This window comes from Chaetodon trifascialis, chromosome 1 (assembly GCF_039877785.1).
Source record: "Chaetodon trifascialis isolate fChaTrf1 chromosome 1, fChaTrf1.hap1, whole genome shotgun sequence".
In the NCBI taxonomy this organism is placed as follows: domain Eukaryota; kingdom Metazoa; phylum Chordata; class Actinopteri; order Chaetodontiformes; family Chaetodontidae; genus Chaetodon; species Chaetodon trifascialis.
The window spans coordinates 212,576-232,500 of record NC_092056.1 but is presented as its reverse complement, the minus strand read 5'-3'; the positions used below and the strand labels follow the sequence as shown (position 1 = coordinate 232,500).

The 19,925-nt window shown below is 40.8% G+C and overlaps 2 protein-coding genes across 2 annotated transcripts in view; one reads left to right on the top strand and one right to left on the bottom strand.

Moving 5' to 3' along the window:
• The window catches only part of zdhhc1 (zinc finger DHHC-type containing 1), a 223,812-nt gene that overhangs the window by 123,781 nt on the left and 80,106 nt on the right, over positions 1-19,925 (top strand). The window lies entirely within an intron of this gene.
• The window catches only part of LOC139336432 (EMILIN-1-A-like), a 37,655-nt gene continuing 22,933 nt past the window's right edge, over positions 5,204-19,925 (bottom strand). Inside the window, exons 4-14 of the mRNA XM_070970552.1 lie at positions 19,027-19,283; positions 17,841-18,017; positions 15,769-16,722; positions 14,938-15,271; positions 12,262-12,498; positions 11,922-12,170; positions 11,422-11,613; positions 9,710-9,826; positions 9,148-9,165; positions 8,135-8,269; positions 5,204-6,217 (exon numbers count right to left, since the gene is read on the bottom strand). Coding sequence (XP_070826653.1) covers positions 5,895-6,217; positions 8,135-8,269; positions 9,148-9,165; positions 9,710-9,826; positions 11,422-11,613; positions 11,922-12,170; positions 12,262-12,498; positions 14,938-15,271; positions 15,769-16,722; positions 17,841-18,017; positions 19,027-19,283 — 2,993 coding nt within the window. The 3' untranslated portion in view covers positions 5,204-5,894. The remainder of the gene's footprint in view (positions 6,218-8,134; positions 8,270-9,147; positions 9,166-9,709; positions 9,827-11,421; positions 11,614-11,921; positions 12,171-12,261; positions 12,499-14,937; positions 15,272-15,768; positions 16,723-17,840; positions 18,018-19,026; positions 19,284-19,925) is intronic.

Sequence of the window (19,925 nt, the reverse complement as noted above, 5' to 3'; positions counted from 1 at the left end):
ACTAACCCCATACTCACCTCCTCCTCGATGTGGTTCCCCATACCTAAAAAAGGAAAGGAAGAGAGTTAAAAAGAAATCTATTAAGTACACTTACCTTGTTCCTCAGGGCTCCTGGTACCTGTAAAAAAAGATAAAAAGATGAAAACAATATGATGTAATGACACTTACTTCGATGCAGCGTCTACTGTACCTGTGAAAAAAAGAAAAGACATGTTCAGAATTATTTACTACAAATACTTACCTGTGATTCATCTGCTTCCTGCACCTGTGGAAAGAAAAGGACAATGGAGTGAAATGTTACATGTTATAATGCATACTGTGTTGATTCATACTTACCTATAAGAAATTATTGGTGTCCGCATTTGGTGGTGGTTGTTGGAGTTGCTGGGGCTGATCCGCATAGGGAGGCTGGATGGAGTGTGCACGTGTGCGCGCCGTCCCCTCACGGGGACGACGCACACTAAAAATCTTTCATCCTAACCCTGCCTTCAAAGGGGGGTCCAATCGACTCAGGGGGCTCTGAAACGTGCTCCTATGCACCCCCTGGAGGACACTTTTCCCCTATGGCACTGTCAAATTTGCCATACACCCATTGACTTCTATATATGTGAAATATTGTTTTAGCCATAACTTTTGAACACAACGTCCTAGAGCCTTGGGAGTGGTACCGTTGGACGCAGCGTACATGAAATAGGGGGGGTAGAGCCCACTTACAAGTCCGTGCGCCCTTCCTATCAAAAGTTATTCCAAAAAAACCCGCTCCGATTTTTCGGTCCAAATTGACAGAAACCCACTCGAGGGTGGTAGACACTCGAGGGTGGTACCGTTGGATCCGGCGTCCCCCCAGATGGGGGGATAGACGCTACTTCCAACTTCCTACCACATTCCTATCAAAAGTTATTCCCAAAAAACCCGCCATGTGGTGGCTTAAATCCCTTAACCCTTGTGACAGTGTACCCTGGTAAGAAGTGAACAATCATAACCCTGAAAACCCACAGTTAAATCTGAACTTACCTCACTAACCTAAAACCACCTGTTTTATAGATCTGGCACCTGGGTAACAATAAAAAATGGAAGAAAAAAAAAAACATTAATAAGTAATTCAAGATCTGATCATCTTTATTTTACAGAAAAAAATGAACAGTAGTGCAGCTGTTAGTGCATTATTTCAATCTAATCAACAGTATTATCCATCATAGTATATTATCATGTCATCCACTTTCACATAAAAACACTCTGCTGTATATAAAGGACTTTACTTGTTAAGCATGATTGGCAAGAAATCTGCCATAGATCCTGTCAAACTCATTCAAAATTTAGCTCAGTTTTAATTGATGGTCATGTCTGCAGCTCCATGAACATGCTGAGAGTTTGACCAAAGCACATAGAAAAAACTACCCAATGAATTTTACTTTTCTAAATCTCCATTAAATCAACATATTTCAATCACATTCTGAAACACCACATGCCACTCTGACAGTATCATATGTTTCAGATTTGTATTAAATTCTTTTGTTTTACTGATAGGGTTTGATAATTTACATCAGAACCCAACCGTCACCCCTGTTGCATAAATTTACATGTCCTTTGCAAAACTTGTAAGATGTGTACCATTCCAATAAAAAATGAGTGATTAGTCACAATACATTTCTTTTATTTTTAATGGGATTCAGATAAACTATAAGGCATCACAGAATGTCTCAAAAGCATCAAACAAAACATCAAGAAAATACTGAGATGGTTCCTGTTCAAAAGTTTGCAGACCCTTAGTTCCTCAAACTGTGTATTGCCCCCTTTAGCATCGACAATGGTTTTGGTTTGCGATCTTCAGTGACAGATGTGGATGAGGTCCTTCATTTTCTCAGGTGGTATTCTCCTTGGCAAAAAGTTCACAGGTCTCAAAAATTCTTGGGTTGTCTTGCATGAACTGCACTTTCTCCCCAAAGTGGCACAATGATGTTGATGTCAGGAGACCATGATGGCCACTCCATAACCTTCACTTTTTCCTGTTGTAACCACTCAAAGGTTCGTTGGCAATGTGTTTTTGGATTATCATCATGTTGGAAAGTCAAAGTGCGTCCCCTGCACAGCGTCCACACTGATGAATGCCATTTGTCCCCCAGTATTTTCTCTTAACATGCTGCATTAATCATTCCATCTGACTGAAATCCTTGAGTCACTGTAGCTCACATACTCCAAACACATCAAAGCTCCACCGCCATGCTTCACAGTGGGGACGGTGTACTTCCATCATAGGCCTTGTTGGCTCCTCTCCAAACATTTTATGTTTGTGGTTGTGACCATTACTTTCAGTTTTGCTCAGTTTTTGTGTCTGAGACATTTGTTGGTTACCTGACTGTGTCTTGGTATCAACAGAACCGCTAATTTTCCATTTCTTTATCAGTTTCAACACTACTGACTAACATTTTCAAATCTCTTCATATATTTTGAAGTCCTTTTCCTGATTTCTAAAGTTCGACTACTTTTTCTCATTAGTCTTTGACAGTTCATTTACTTTGCCTATAGCTTGATATCCAACAAAGTCATTGCAATCCTGGATGCCAAATGCAGGGGTGTCTCAAGAAGAAGAAACTCAGTGACTCTTTATATACACACACTAATTACAAACAAATACAAAGTGTTGAAACTCACCCTTACTAGTAATTTCAACCTGTGTGTATATTATCAGGCCAAACATTACAGGGTATGTAAACTGTTGATCAAGGCCATTTGGTTGATTTTATCATTTAAAAAAGAGCAGACACTTGTGTGATACTGAATTGCATCATCTGAACCACTATCCTTAAATAAATGTATATATTAATATCAATAGTTCTTTGAAAATAAGGCCAATAACGTCACAAATTTTCCAAGGGTTATATAAAATTATGAGCACAACTCTGTGTGTGTGTGTGTGTGTGTGTGTGTGTGTGTGTGTGTGTGTGTGTGTGTGTGTGTGTGCGTGTGTGTGTGTGTGTGTGTGTCTGTCTGTCTGTCTGTCTGTACACCACACACACACACATACACGCGCACACAAATATACACACACACACAGACAAACATACATATTGTTTAACAAGCTGCTGGGCTTCACTTGTGTTTCAAGGCAGTAACAACTATTTTTCAGTACAAAAACATGAACAAAAAAAAAAAAAAAAACAACAGGTTTACATGACAACTGGAGCTACAGCCTGCCAATGAATACAGTTTCTAAAAATCCACTCTGTTCACATCTACTAACCCTACCCAATTTTTATTCATAATCTCATCTGTACACAATGCAGGCTGTCATCAAGGTTGCTGATGTGAAACCAATACATATCCCCATATTATGTTCAGTTACTGATGACAGACTCAGATGGAGAAGACAAGCAACAGTGTTAAAGCCTGATATATCTCATTCATCTGTGCCACAGACCTCCATTGTTATACTTTTGCTTTTTACACTTTATGTATATTTTGTCAATAAAATTTCACTATTTTCACTTAAATAACATTTATAATGCAGGGATTTACCAGTGCAGTATGTTTACATTGTGGTATTACTACCTTTACTTAACTAAACAATTTTAATACTCCTTCCAACAATGAAATTTTATGGGATTTCTTAATAGTAAGAAAGTGTAGAGTATCATCTTTCAGCATTTTACCCATCAAAGTGAAATTATGTGATAATGGCTTAAATACTTGGCAGGACATAAAAACAACAAAACAAGAAAACTTGCAGCTTTGTATGAAACATTCACAATATGAATTCATGTCACTCATAAAATCAAACAAAAAAGACATTTTGCTTTCATAAAGCTTCAGAGCAAAAAGCTTTCTTTGTTTCTGATCATATTTAAAGTCACACTGTCTCATGTTGCCATGACAATGTCTGACCATCCAGGGATGGGGCTCAAGGATTGTGATGACTTGGGGTGTCAAGATTTTAACTGTAAATCAGAAATCACTCAACCGGTGGCCTGCAGCTGCACTTTTCACTGTCCAAGTCAAATATGTTTCCAGTTCACCATCACCAAAGTTATCCAGCAGCTTGTTCAGTGCTTCTGCTGGTAATATCTATCTGTGGTAAGTAGCCTTTATTGTAACTCCGCTGTGAATGCAGGAGGACGCCATAGTAACACTGCTTAAACAGGGACTTTTTATTTCTCCTCTGTGATGGCAAATGCAACACACAGCCTGTAACTGTTTATCTAAGGCCTGGTTCAGACTTCACATTGTTTTGTCTTAGACAATAGCCACCATGTCAGATTATACAATCACGCTGCCAGAAACTCTCACTGTGTCTTTTTGGACAATTGGCCAAAGCACGTGAATGACCCGATCGATCACGACACGTCTCATCTCAAGATCACGCACAAGTTCAGAGGTCATCAGGAGGCGGGTGAAGCAGCTGTCAATCAAACTCACAGAAGTGTTGTGTGTGATGCTGCGGCCATGTGTACCAAAAAAAAAAACAAAACAAAACATCTGTGGATGCACGATAACATCACAAGCAAAAGTAAGAGGTGGAGGAAACTTCAGCCCATTCAGTCATTATTTAAACATCTACTACGAAGCATCCACATAACAATTAGGATGGATATGACCTTCACATCCAGTCATTTTATTTCCAGAGTTATTTATTCTACAAGCAGCACGCTTGGCTGTGTTGGCCTCATCAAACAGGCAACTTTAATGTCAGATCTGGAATTAGTAATGATAAGCATATTCCTGCAGTTAACCCGAACCCTAACCCTGATGAAGAGCTTCAACTGTTTATCACCAACATTTCTCTTTTTTGACTTGTCCTCCTCCCTCGAGGAAACATCAAACAAGCAGGGGTACTGTTGCTGAACAAAATTTCCTCTCTTTCCTTGTCCCACCTGACAGCAGCAGCCTCAGCATCCCTCCTCCTCCTCCTCCTCCTCCTCCTCCTCCTCCTCCTCCTCCTTCCGCTCACCATAGTTACATGACTGCACTCTGGACAGAGCACCTGATTGATCAACACTGAGGAACATGTTGTGGGAGATGTCACACTAGATGAGTCAAGACAAAAAAATTCTGACATGCGAGTCTTTGTGTTGGGGTATCGTGGGACACCCCAGACGCCACACAACAGGTCGTTTATCATGTCACACTACATGAGTAAAGACGACTAACTGTTGCCCACAATCAGCCATGATGCTGATAATTTGTTGGCCGTCACAAATCTTCCCAAAATCCAGCTAAAATCGTGTTGTCTGAAGCAGGCCTAAGATCGTAGTCCACAATGACATATCTCAACATCTATCAGATGGTCAATAATGTCCTGATCTTCTTTCTGCTCTTCAGAGGATAAACCTTGTGGGTTTAACAGACTCTATGATCTTTCCTGTAGCACCTCCCGCACCACAAACTGTACATTTTTAGCCCTTCTGCTGCTCTAAGAAGAGATAAATCAGGAAATTGTTTGGTAACACCGTAATTATTCTCCACAGCAGTTTCTGTCCCTCCAAAAGTTTTAAAAAGTTTCAAGTAGGAAGCAGGTCTGCAAGACACCAGCTGATCCTGGTTACAGGGACGTCTGCCCTCACAGTGCGGCTCTGACATGATATCCTGTGACTACATCAGATCAGCTGACTGGATTAAAGCAGTCAAAAGGTAAATGGAACCCTCCTGTCATCCACATGTGACATAAAGACTCTTTAGAAAAATAACATAAAACCAATGTGATCTGTTAGAATATGAAGACACAAATCTGTTTAAGACTGAAGATTCATTTAAAAAATTCTGTCATCAGTTTAGGATCACTCCTTCATGCGGAAGTGACATCATACTTTATGCTGCAGCCTCCTGTGGGTTTGTCATGAATCTTGAACTGTGCTTTTCAGGTTCTATGGCCTCACTGACTTTCAGATGTCATGAATCCGTTACATGTCTTCATACAGCAGCATGCCATTGAAGATGGTGAGGGGCTCCACAGAGTGGGCCAGCTTGCCCATCACAAGGTCAATGCACACCGTATCCCGAGTCTGCAGAGGCAAGATGATGTTGAAGACAGCCAGAGAACCCGGAGTGGTTTTAGCCTCTGCCACAGGGTTGTTTTCCAGACCTTCAGGCTGGTAACCTCCAGAGTCTACCCGGGCCATGCCGTAGTTCGACTTAGACAGAACTGCCTCGATCTTCTCATTCTTATGACCAGTCAGGATGGCACTGAAGAAGTAACGTCCATCTATGGGGGCGGTGAAAATACCTGAAGGTGACAGATTCAGTGCATGTTGAAGCTTAGAGTGACACCAGGAAACATTTTATTGAGCGAAGCATCAAATCAAATATTTGTGTAACATGACGTGCTGACATGCTGAGGTAAGCGAATCATCTTACTACCTGTTTCCGATTGCTGCATGAGTAGTAGCATATGGCTGTCGCTCTCGCTTGTGTGTGATTTGCTCTGTCTTTTGTTACAGCGGCTTATTACCCGCCATTTAAAGTAACATTAGTTCAGCACAAGCACTGTGACAGACAATAAGTCATTTTAGCGACCGCTAATTTTACTTGTCTACAAGCTTGTCTGCTCTGCTAGCCACACCAGTTTAGCCTAGCAGCTAGCAACAGTTTCTCTCTTCCTCTCCAGCTTTTTCCTGCCTTGTGTGCCAGATGTTTAGCTACTCCTCTGCCTCCTTTAGTGATACTGGGGCTAAGGATAAGCGTAAATACAGTAAGATTGCTATTCACGTCAGCAGTAATGACACCCGATTACACCAATCGGAGGTCACTAAGATTAATGCGTCATCAAAATCATCAACCTGTATTTTAGACCCCATCTCAACTAAGCTGCCTAAAGAAGTTTTACCCTTTAATGGCTCTTCCTCATTAGACATAATCAAACTGTCTTTATCAACAGGCTACATCCCACAGTCCTTTAAAGTAGCTGTAATAAAACCTTTTCTTATAAAGCTGACCCTTGATCCTGGGGTTTTAGCCAACTATAGACCAATATCCAACTTTCCCTTTCTGTCAAAAACTTGAGAAAGCAGTTGCTAATCAGCTGTGTGACCTTCTACACAACAATAGTTTGAGGATTTCCAACTCGTCCATGCATTCATTACTTCCAGGTTGGATTATTGCAATTCCTTACTATCCGGCTGGCCAAATTTGAGAACAAGGAAGAGAGATCATATTTCTCTGATATTAGCCACTCTGCACTGACTCCCTCTAAAATTCAGAAGAGAATTTAAAATCCTTACTCCTTACTTACAAAGCCATGAATGGTCAGGCACCTTCTTATCTTAAAAAGCTCATAGTACCTTAGTACCCCACTACAACACTGCATTCCCAGAATGCAGGTCTACTTATGGTTCCTAAAGTCTCCAAAAGCCGAATAGGAGCCACAGCATTTACCTATCAAGCTCCTCTCCTGTGGGACCATTTTCCAGTCTTTGTCTGCGAGGCAGACACTGTCTCTACGTTTAAGGGTGGGTGGGTGGGTAGGTAGGTAGGTAGGTAGTGAGGTAGGTAGGTGGGTAGGTAGGTGGGTGGGAAGGTAGGAAGGTAGATAGGTACTCTATTCATCCCCAAGGGAAATTCACAAGTTCCAGTATATTCCACACATTTTAAGTAAAAGGCATGCAATAAATAATCTAAAAGCACAGCAAGCAAAGAATTAAAAGTAAAAATTGTAAGAATGTCCACATGTCCAGTACAAATAGGATTAAAAGTAAAGAGTAGGCTTAAAACTTTCCTTTGATAAATCTTATAGTTAGGGCTTGATCAGGCTTGCCCTGGACCAGCCCCTACTTATGCTGCTATAGCTTCAGATTGTTTAGGGGAACTCCAAAGATACACCTAACACCTATGATTACTCTCACTTCCTGTAGAGATCTATGACAACAAGATTTTGATAGGTAAATCTTCCACAACTATTCCCAATCATCTAGATAATTCTAATGTACAGGTGTTGATGTGATCTTGTTGCTATACTAAAATAGCCTTTTTATCACTTTCTCATTCACCTACTCACACCCTGATGGCAGTGAGCTGACATTCAAGTCTCCATTCTGACCATCAGCAACAGTTTCAGTAATCAGGGTTCAGTGTCTCGCTGAAGGACTCCTTGACACATGAATAGAAGGAGCTGGGGACAACCTGCTGAACCGCCTCTCATGTTTACCTGTTCTTGGGTCATAGAAGTCTCCTTCATTGACAAAGATCTTGTCAAAGATGATAGTTCCAGCTCTCTCCATGGGAACAGTGAGAGCAGCAGAGAATGACAGTCTGGGTACATGAGCATCAACACCAGGCAGACCTGAAAACACACATGCACACACGCACATTCATGCGCAGATATTCAAGTATCCAGTGTGCACAGCTGAGTGACAGTTGGTATTACAGCTCTCACGTTTGCTGATTTCACAGCAGACTGTCGTGACTTTTATGTAACTACGTTGTGTACAGTTGCCATGTTTGGTTATGGTAACTTTATCATTACAATCCATAAATCTATTGCTGTTTAATTTCTAAGAACCAGCAACACTATCTACCATTGCTCGTAGAAACACAATGTTACTGACAGACAAAATACTGCTGATTGGTGAAACCACTCAACATCAACATCTGAAGAGCAGATATTATTGGCTGGTGGAGAAAACTATTTAACAAATCAGGAGTTGTAATGTGTGATTGTAGTTTTTATTTAGGGACAAAAATTCTTACATATTACATAGTTTTTTTTTAGTTAGTTAGTTTTTGTTATAGATTTTCTTCAATTTAGTTTTTTCTTGAAAAAAAAAGTCATCAAATATTTGTGTTATACGTTTCATTAAAAAAATTTACACTGGTCGAAAACAGTGACATTAAAAACAAAAATTCAGTGTTCTAATTCACCATAATATTTTAAAATATGAAAATTATTAGTATTATTAGGCCGTATTACATTATTATATATCATGACTTTATCTTAATGATGTATGCTGATGTTCTAGTAAGTAACTGTGACTGCAACAGCCGTCAGCTCTGCAGAGGGAAGCAGCACTAAGAACACATTACACTGAGATTATAGTAAACAAACAAATTAAATCAGATGTCTGAGCCAGTTCACTGCCATGGAACCTTATTCTTAGATTAAATAAATAAATAAATAAATAAATAAATAAATAAATAAATAAATAAATAAATAAAGCATACCTGGTTCACCTTTGGGACCTGTAAGAAACAAGAGCAAGACGTTAGAAAAGGCAGAAAAATAAAAATAACAATGAGCAGTCAACAATTTGTTTGGGTTGGAAAATGGTAACAGTACATGCAGACATTTATCTGGTAAATTTGAATTCTGTACAGATGAAACTTATATATGGACTATCTTGTTCATTAATTTTACCTCCGTATATTTTTAACCGGCACCGCTTACTCAAGTTCAGGTTCTTTGTCAACATATCTCTACACTGTGTAGTGACCAGATTTGTTGCTCCTCCAGTACTGTGCTTCTCATAGTAAAATATCAACATCAAAAATACAGTACATGCAGCAAAGACAATGCATACAACAAAGATAACATACAAATATGAAATATGGTGCAGATATGAAAGCGATGGTAGGAGGTAACTGTCAACTAACATTAGAAGAGGTGCAGTCTGTCAAGATCCCAGAAAGCATCTTCATTCAGGATTTGATTGAACGATTGCCCTTATGGATCTGTTTATTCTGCTATAATATCAACATATGGGAATATATGAAATATCTGTCATACCCGGCAAACCCCGTGCTCCATTTTCACCTTGACGCCCGGGAGGTCCAAGAGGCCCACGGGGACCCGGCAGCCCGTTGAATCCTCTTTCTCCTGGTGGTCCTGGGGGTCCAGGCAGTCCTGTGTAATGATGTTATGATATGAACAGACAACGATGATATGAACAGACAATGAACACAAAGGTCTAAGCTCCTGCTTCACTGTCACAAATCTTATCACTCCACTTCCAAAAAGAATGCGTTTATTTGTAAAACACTGAAACTCAATATTTAACTGAAAATAGCACAAAGACGACATATCAAAGGTTGAAACTGACAAATATCATTTTTTTTGAAAATGATATCCTCGTTTAGAATTTGCTGTAGCAACATGTTTAAATAAAGTTAATCAGGCTCATGTTTCGCTCTCTGCTGCATCACCTCTTCTTTTCACATCACTGTCAGCATTTGAACTGAGGAAACAAACTGCCGTCATTATGAAAGAGGAATGGTTCGTCATTCTGGCTTCATCAACGATTTCAGCTGCTCAACGTTTCATAATGGTGTAAAAATTTTCAAAGGTAACAGGCTGGACTGCAGGCAGCTGGTTTAGAAGCCGGACTCTTTTTCTACGGAGCCATGCTGTTGGAATACGAGCAGAACTTGATTTCAAACTTTGACTCGTCAAACTACAGGCCAGTTTTCCACTTCGCCTCAGTCCATCTTAAATAAACTCAGGACCAGAGAAGGCATGTGAGCAGCTGGCAGATGTTTGATGATTTGATTTATCAAAGCAAGGAGACACTTCAAAGTCAAACACTGGGCAGCATCGTCTCAGTCAGAAACAATACAACTCTGCTGCACTGGAAATCTTTAATTCTGATCATCATCAAAGGACCATCAGATATTTAACTGCTACTACTTTAACTGCTGCTGGAGTCCAGGATCATTGATGGGCTGATGATACACAACTGTATCTTAAACCTCTGGGTTTTTGGACGGTTTTCCAGTGTACCGGTGCCTCGAATCTCATATTTAAAGAACTATATAAATTAAAGATTGAAAAATACAAGCAAGCAACATCATTTTTTTAGCACAACTTCCGCTATAATGCCACATTACATTAAAAATGGTTGTAACACCATAAAGCTAAAAGAAAAACTGAAGCAGAATTAGAATTTATACAATTTTATTCATTTTTCAAAACAAAAAAAACTGTACAATTATGACTTTAGACTTTAGACTGCTTCTTTATTGTGTTATATGTGTTCACCTATGTATCCCAGGGCCTCAGACAACAAACAAAAAACATAAAGTCTCTATTGCACACACAGGCGTAACTATCTCCATTTTTAGCTTTTAGAGTGCACTTGTTTTTTTTCAGTGAGAGATCTTGAGATCTTTTCCTAACCAATTGGTTTTGGTGCCTGAACACAATTGTTTCAAAGGTGTATCATGTTGTAGGCATGTGTTAAATGTATTATTGTTTTTGCCTGTGATGCACAGAACTGTGAAAAAGGATTTCCCCCAGAGACAATAAAGTCTAAAGCAGACTTAGGAATGTCACTCAGTGTTTTATGAATCATGAATTTCATTCGAGGACTGAGCCAAAGCAGCAGAGAAAAATGTTAAGTGAAGAAACAGAAGTAACAGAGAAGTGAAGCTTCGCTGAACCATTGCTGTGAGACTGAGCATTAGAAAAGAATAGAAAACCGAACACAGGAGAATCTAGCTCACCAGTAAGGTTGTGGTCAGAGAAACTCTGTAGATCTTTGAGGACCTGGTTCAGGCTCGAGTTCAGGTTTTTCATCCTGCTGTAGACATCATCCTGGTTCTTCTGAATGAAGTCCATGATTCCTCCATGATGGATGACCGAGTCATTCAGACCAGAAACACATGTCCACAAACTTGACACGTGTTGGTTCAGTCCTGTACACGGAGCACATCACAACACATCACAAAAAAGGACAAATCAAACACAGGACTCACCACAACACGGGAAACACCACAGTATGGGACAAAGTATATATATTGGTTTTCATGTATCCATGTGTTCATCAACAGCCTGCTGATTAAGGTCCACTCTATACTTGAGACGTCCAATCAGAGAGCTTCAGATTTTGTAGCTGGTCAGATAACGGAGGGGTGAACTTAAACATTAATCTTCGTAGAATAAAGGGAGAATAAAAGGAGGAAATTAGGGAAAATAAATAAGGCACCATCAAAATGAACTCTACCTTCCCTGATCTTGAGGATAGAGTCGGAGACTCCGTCCAGCCTCCCACAGACTCCCTCAAGCTTTGACAGCCTCTTCTCCAGTCCGTCTCCAGACCTTTTACAGTCTCCCATCTCCACCAGCAGTGTGCTCTCGAACCGACGGACATCACGGTCCATTCCTTCTAGACTGTCTCGGCTCTCCTCGATGTGCTCTGTCACTTCTTGCTGGATTTTGTCCAGCTCAGAAATGATCTTATCTTTGGTATTTCCTGTCAGTGGTTACAGGATGAATGATTGAAGGTTAGTTAAAAAAGGTGCAGCAATGAATGCAGAGAGTCGACATTATGTAGCTGGGCTCACCAAGGTCAGTGATGACACTGCTGTGTTTCTGCACCGTGTGTTCAAGCCCCTTCAGCGTGTCGTTAATTGAGCTGAAGGTGAGAATGACCTCAGACAGCTCGCCCTGCAGCGTCTTCAGCTGGTTGTTACTGATGGAGCCTCCAATCACACTGTGGCCATCCAAAGGCTTCTCAGCATCCAACCCAGGTCCACGACCATTGCTACCACCTGTGCCACCAGTGCTACCAGAACCACCACCTAGTGGGGGTTTAGTTTGCATTAAACTTTAATTATCTGCTCATGAAAAAAGTAAACTCACATTAAAGTATTTACCAGCTATTTGCCAGGGTGTTTCTTTCATTTTTGTGGACCAAAACAACAATTTTCTGCAGCTTTTAAAAAAAATACATTTGTTTTATTATCTAGAAATGTGCTGCTGATGCCTTTGTCAGTGCCAATTGCAGAAAGAGAAAAATGTATCCATAAAAAGACTGACAGTGACTCTACTAATATAAACGTATATGTCCGCCCAGTCTCACAATAAAATGTGAAACAACAATGATGGTCCACAGCACAAAACCCGCAAACACAATAATAGCTCTAAAACTGGGAGAAACTTTTACCTGGGCTATTCTTTTCTCTTGTCCTGTGTCAACATTATGTGACAGTTTCTGGCAGACATTTCTTTTATTCTCAGCTGAAACTGCATTATTATTATTTAAGATGATTTCTGCATTAAAATGTGTTTTCATAACATTTCTGATGAGAAATGTATGTGGTACTTAATAATAATCTTTGTTTGGTGATTGCATATGATGTTTAGTTTGACAGTTATTACAAAAGATTTTTTTAAGTCTTGCCAGAAAATAGTTTTAGAGCTTTGTGTGGACAAGGAACATGCCTGCATTAAAGAGCAACTGCAGCCATATAAAACCAGTAGGAGTCCTCTGTTCAGGGTTTGTTTGCTGTTCCCTCACTCCAGGCCAAAACAAAAGGTGAATGTGCCTTTGAAGCTGTAGCTGTAGCTATCTATCTATCTATCTATCTATCTATCTATCTATCTATCTATCTATCTATCTATCTATCTATCTATCTATCTATATATATATATGAGGTGCAACATGATAAACACATGATGCCAGCTGCATTAATTACAGTTTTAGGCTCTTGCTGGGTGACAGGAACACAATATTTCTCATATTTTTCCTATGAAATCTATAGACCTCCACAGTTGTGACACTGATATTATTCTATATAAAAACATTTGCTTTTTGATTTGAAAAAACAACGTGCGATTGGTCTCAGTCCTTGCTTAAACAGAAATGAGTAGCTGATTGCTCAACTTTGTTAGGCCTGACAGCTGCTCGTTGTTTTGCTCGAAGCTTTAACTTTGGCCCGTTGCCTTCCTTCTGTTGAGCACAAAAGGACTTTAAACCAAATTGTCAATTGCAGCTATATTGTGAATTGGAAAAAAAAGCTCTCCTCAGCTGCATATTCCTGGAAGTATAAAATAAAATTTAATGAGCGACTTCCCCTCGGGGATTAATAAAGGATTTGTGATTCTGATTCTGATCCCATTCTAGAATCACATGCTGTGAACTGCCTTCTGTTAATAGAGATAGCGGCGTTTGGAATCAGATTACAGCCGATCGATGGCAATGTGAAATGGAATAAAGCCCACACACGGCAGACAACTCAAAACAGTGGAATGATTTTGCATTTAAACTTGTACTGTGGCCACATAAGCAGGATCGTGCTTATTTAATTTTAGACACAAAATCAATCAGTTTGTAATAAATTACCGTTTTGGAACAGAAAAGACAAAGCAGACTGACTTTGTCTCCAGAGCAAGAGACTGAAGACCATGGGCAAATTAGCCTTCCACTATCCAAAACTGACAAAAAAACCCTTTTGTTCTCAGAGTAAAAGGAGAAATAACAAAAACTGATAGCCATAACATTAACCATCATATTACTGATTTATCAAGGACACTGGTGTCTTTGTGTTGGCCAAGTCTGTCAAAAATACATCATCACTGGGACACTCCAAGTGCTAGGAAATATCATATGCATTCACTGACTGAAGATTATGAAAATACAATATACATGTCTCACGAGAAATGTTATGAAAATGAATTTTAATGCAGAAACTATTTTGAAATTTTGCAGTTCCCCCTGAGAATAAAAAAAATGTCCACCATTCTTGTTTTGTTTTCTTATAGAGAAGCTTGACCATCACATAATGTGGAGGCAGGACAAGAGAAAAGAAAAGGCAACAATGGAAGTATTTCACAATTTTAGAGCAGTTGTTGTTGTTGTTGTTGTTGTTTTTGTTGTTGAGAAACTAATGTGTTTTGCTCTGTGGACCAACATAGCTATAACACATTTTGATGTGAGACTGGGTAGCATATTTTTAAAAAATGCTCATGGATTCTACAAACCCCTGAGGTCTGAAAACAACAAACAACAGAATGAAAAAAATGTTAACAAACAAAACCTCATCTCAGAAAACTTAAAAAAAATCCAGAATGACCAAATATGTCAAATGTCCTCATCTTTCATGTGAAACAATAGATGGGATGGATGAACACTGTTTTTATTGTAAAACACATGCTGTGTGAAAACAGAAAGATTCATAGGTTAGCATAACTAAGGGTGGCAGGGTTTCATGAAAAGTTATTTGTTCGGTTGACCTGACCTGTGGGCATGTCCGGGCTAGCCTTACATTGACCGGTACACCTCCTGACATCGTCTTGTAGCAGGCGGACTTCATCCTCCAGTTGTGAACAGACCTGGAAGCAGCCCTCTCTCCCGGAGTCTAGTCTGATCTGGAGTCGGTTGATGTGGCTCTGCATGCGTCCCAGTGCGTCTAGGGAATGATTCTTCAGCCTCTGTAGCTCTTCCTCCACCTTCCCACACAAGTCGCAGTCCTGCCCCAGCAGCTCTACCTCAGTCACAATTCGGTTGAAGTGTTCACCATGATCTCCTGTCAAAGCCTTGATCTTGCGGATGTCATGGCTCAGGTCCACAACCTCAGGAATAATTTACATGTTAATATTCATAATGATCATATCAAACACTGATAACATATTTACTGTGTTCACAATCATATTAAACAATACTATAACTATTCTATTCATATCAGTTTTACATTTGCATCACTGTAATCTCATTAAATTGATTCCAAATTGCAGTGCTTGTCTTACTGTACATACATTAAACATTAAGGAAAACATCAACATGCTGAATTTGTGTTCAAATGTTTAAACTGGTTTATGTTTGTTGTTTGCTGATGTGGACAAGAGTCCAATGTCATCTAGATGTTTTCTTATTCTTCAGTGCAGTAGCTCAATGAAATCCTGATTGCATATTGTCCTGGCTCCACAATGGTGGAGTGAGGACAGGACGGCAGAAACCCTACACATCTTCTGTCACGAACTGAAAACTCACTTTGTAAGACAGCCTATGAGAAGAAAGAAATCATTTCCCTATCTCTTGTTTTGAGAATGTTGAGAAACCTGTATCTCACCTTGTCGTGCAGAGAGTCTCCAGACACTGACAGGTCTTTGAGACGAGTGTTAAAATGTTGAATCTGATCCTCGTTGGCAACCACTCTCCACTCCAGTGACTTCTCTGTTGTATTTTCTCTTTCTTCTTCCTGTGTACCTCCTCTTCTAATTCCTCCACCTGTAGGTCCTCCTTCCTCTCCACTTTTTTTCCCTTCACCTCCTCCTCCTCTAGGTCCGTCTTCTCTTCCTACTCCCCACCTTCCTCCTCCACCTCCCCGGTCACCAGGAGGTGGTGACCTTCCCTCTCCTCTTTCAGACCCTAAACACCTGCACTCCTCCATCCTCCAGCTCAGAAGGGAGGTATTATTTTCCAGCTTCAATAATCTGTTGTTGTGGTTGTCCACCTTGTCCTTTACCAGCCCTAAGTCCAGCTCCACGTCTGCGATCCTGAAGGCCTGGTCATCAAACCGATCCAGGAACACTGTCCTAAGGTCCCCCATTTCTCTGTGGAAGTAGTCTTTCAGATCATTCTCCAGGTATGAGTAGCTCTGCTCAGTCTGCTGCACAGTGTTGTTGATCCGCCGCTCCAGGTCTTTCAGGCGATTGTCCAGTCTATCACCTGTCACTACAGTATCCCTCCCATCTCCAATTCCACCACCAGCACCAAAACCTCCTCCTCTGAAGCCACCATTCTCATCGTTTCTGCTGCCACCTCCTCCAATAAGCTCCTTGTCAAGGCGGTTCTGCAGAACATCAAAGTTCTCTGAAGCAGAGCTGATCTTGCGTTCAGCATCAGTGATGCGGTTTTGGAGGTCGCTGATGGTGTCACAGCATCCTTGTGAATGCACCACCTCCCGTCGCAGCCCATCCAGGCCTTGTCGATACTGAGCATCCATGGCATTTAGCTGCTTCTCCAGAGCTCGAATCCTCTCTTGGTCCTCTTGTTGCTGTCTGCGCAAATCCTCCACACCAGCCTGGAAAAGACACACAGTTAATTTCAGCTTACTGAACTACACGTTACGTAAGCTGCACTGTTGTTTACTGTTTTTCTTTGAAGTCATTTACGTCTCACACAGGGTTGGTAGACTTCATGTAATTTTAGATTAGTGGCTCATTTAAAGAAGATGGGCTCTATTTTCGACTCCGCCGCCATCGTGGCACAGGCTGTGTCACCGGCACAGTGGTATTTTTGAGCAGCGCAGGCAGGTGCGCGGCGCACTTGGTATTTTGGTAAACCGAGGCGTACAGAGGTGCGCCAGGATGGGCGTTGCAGTGCAGTAGGGGGGAGGTGTCGGCATAATGAGCCGGCGCATTGGGATTTTCGGGATTGTAATGCTTAACGTTATCTACAAAGATGGAGTACATCACTGCTTTGAGGAGGAGGAGGAGGAGGAGGAGGAGGAGGAGGAGGAGGAGGAGGAGGCCGAGGATTTAACATCTAAAGACCTCATATTTACACATCAAAATCAGAAATCCTTTATTTTTCCCCGGGGGGAAATTGTTTTTGTTGCAGTGCTCCTACAAGAATAGAATTAAAATAAAATTAGAAAAGAAAGAAAAGAGAGAACTATATACTTAAAAAGCAAATATAAAAACTAAATATATATATAAACAAAATATACCTCAAAATATAGAACAGAAAATAAAACAATATATATATACTGATAAAAAATAAACAGTATACAAACAGGTGTGCAAAGTAATACAGACGCATGTCATGAGACATGAGTGACGTCAGTCTCCTCCTGGGACAAGTTTGGGCGTCAGACACTTTCCTGTGCGTCTCAGTCATCCTGGAAACTTGCCATGCGCCTCGCCAGCGGCGTTCTTAAAGGTGAGGCGAAGAGCTGCTGTGATTGGTGAAAATTTGACTCGGCTGTGTCAAACCCACTCCACGCCTTCTCCCCTCCCTCTTTCCCAGTTGCACCGCTGGGTGGGACTGAGATGAGAAGGGGAAGGAGATGCGCCGGCGGCGCAGTGCATGAAAATACCAAAGTCTGCACCGCCACGCCCCATCGGCACAGCGGACCTGACTTTGCGCCGCACCTGCGCCATGGCGGAGTCGAAAATAGAGCCCCAAGTGATGTGATACCTGACAGGAGGAGCAGGACAGAGACACTCTCCTCTCCAACTCCCTCAGGATCTCCTCCTTCAGCAAGTTCAGCCTTCCACCACTCACTCCACCTCCACCTGACAGACCTCCATCCAAGTCATTCCCTTTCCCATTCACCAGGTGGTTGTTGATGCTGACCAGGGTTTTATCATGTGCCTGTTGGACAACAGACACGCCAAATAGAGTTTTAATTAAAATTCAATATAAAGACAAAACTGAACCATTTGCACCACCTCCACGTCTGCACATTTCAACAGCCTGACAAACTGCTACTTCATTACACATGCCACATTAATTGGATCTGCCCATGTTTAATCGGTGTGGGTAACCCACCAGATCCCATAATGTGGAGTGGGCAGGACTCTGTCATGGTGATGGACGCTGAAGGATCATCCCTGGGTCTGCTGTTCTTACAAGGTTGCAGTTTTTGCCTGATGATTTACCAAGAGGAAACTCAGATAGATACTAATACAGTTAGTAATGGGTACGTCCCAGTTTCCTTTTTGATTGATCACATGACCCAGAAATTCATCTGGTCCTCCATCATGATGAACTTTACAATGCTCTAATTCCTTCTCAGAGTAATGAGACCACTGACTTTTGAAAACAGCACACCCTTTTATTACAAATATGTTCCCTGTTGATGCTGCAGCTGATTGGACTGATCTGATACTACATCACCTCAGTTTCATATCAAGATAAAATACAGCTTAGGTTGAATATTAAGTTAATGTCAGTGCTTTGATTTATTTATTTCTGATTCACTCTTAAAAAAAATATGGTTGATCTCTTAGTTTGATTAATAAAAAAAAACAAAAAAATAAAGATCCAGCTGTTTTGGCAGATCCATCTGTACTGCATCCTCCTGTTGTCAGGAGTTTGAACTTTAGAGTTCATCTTGACAAATTTAATCTCTGCTTGCTGATGAAGGTCTGTTTATGAGGTCTGATTTGTCTGTTCTGACTTGGAGAAGAGGAGGTGTGTGTTTGAAGTTAATTGTCTCTGTTAGATCACTGATTTAGAGGAAAAATTAAAAATTATTGAAGAAATTCAGATGATGTTTGTATCTCTTCAGAGCAAAGTATGTGTTGCTATATGAATAATGAATTGGTATTAGGCAACTTCATTTTAGTACTCACAGGTCAAGTAGGAAACAGGGACTCACCTGCGTGCGGTTATCCAGCTGGTCCAGTTTAGTCTGAATGTTGTGAATTGTCTCTTTAATCTCCGGCTGAGCAGCATCAGCAGGGTTTCTTCCCCCTGAAGGGCTACCTCGTCCTCCTCCACTGAATCTTGGTTCATTGACCTCCTGCTGGAAGCGTTCATTCATGGTATTCAAAGTGGACTGAAGGTCTTGGAGGTTCTTGGTCAGACTCTGGATCTTCTCCTCCATCTGCCTCATCTTCTCGTATTCAGCTCGTCCTGGAAGCAAAGGGAGCAAATTCAGAGGTCCAATCACAAAAGCTGTTAAAGTCACATTTGGACAGAGGCAAGGCAACACTCCTGACACACCAGTACAATACTAAAGAGTAGTTAATGCTGGTCACCAGCAGAGGTCAGTGCAGGTAACACATTACTTCCTAATTCTTTCACACAGATGGAGGAGGCCCTGCTGTTTACTGCATCTTTGATACTATAGTCGGATAACTAAGAAGACAATAATGATAAACTGCAGGATGGTTCAGTGAAAAGTGTGACTGGTTTACTGTATCGAGTTTAATGTTCTACCTGCAGAATAAATGAGCTGTCCCATCCATGATGATGGTTGATTTGTTTTGCTGAGTGAATCTAGATCTGCTATCTAATGTGAAGATATGCTTTGGGACCTCAAAAAATGTGCAAACTTAAAAAGCATCTACATCAGCACTGTCCTGGTATCACTAGAAAACTCAAAAAAGAAGCAGAACTAGTTTGTTTAAGTGTTGTACTCTAAAGTCAGTGTGCCGCTAGGTTTGATCCTCACTTCTGGAAGGGTACAGTGATTAACGACATAAGGGACAGACATTTGTCCTCACAGTGCTTCACCTAAAAGGCTATAAGGCCTAAAAGTGTCAAATAAGGGGA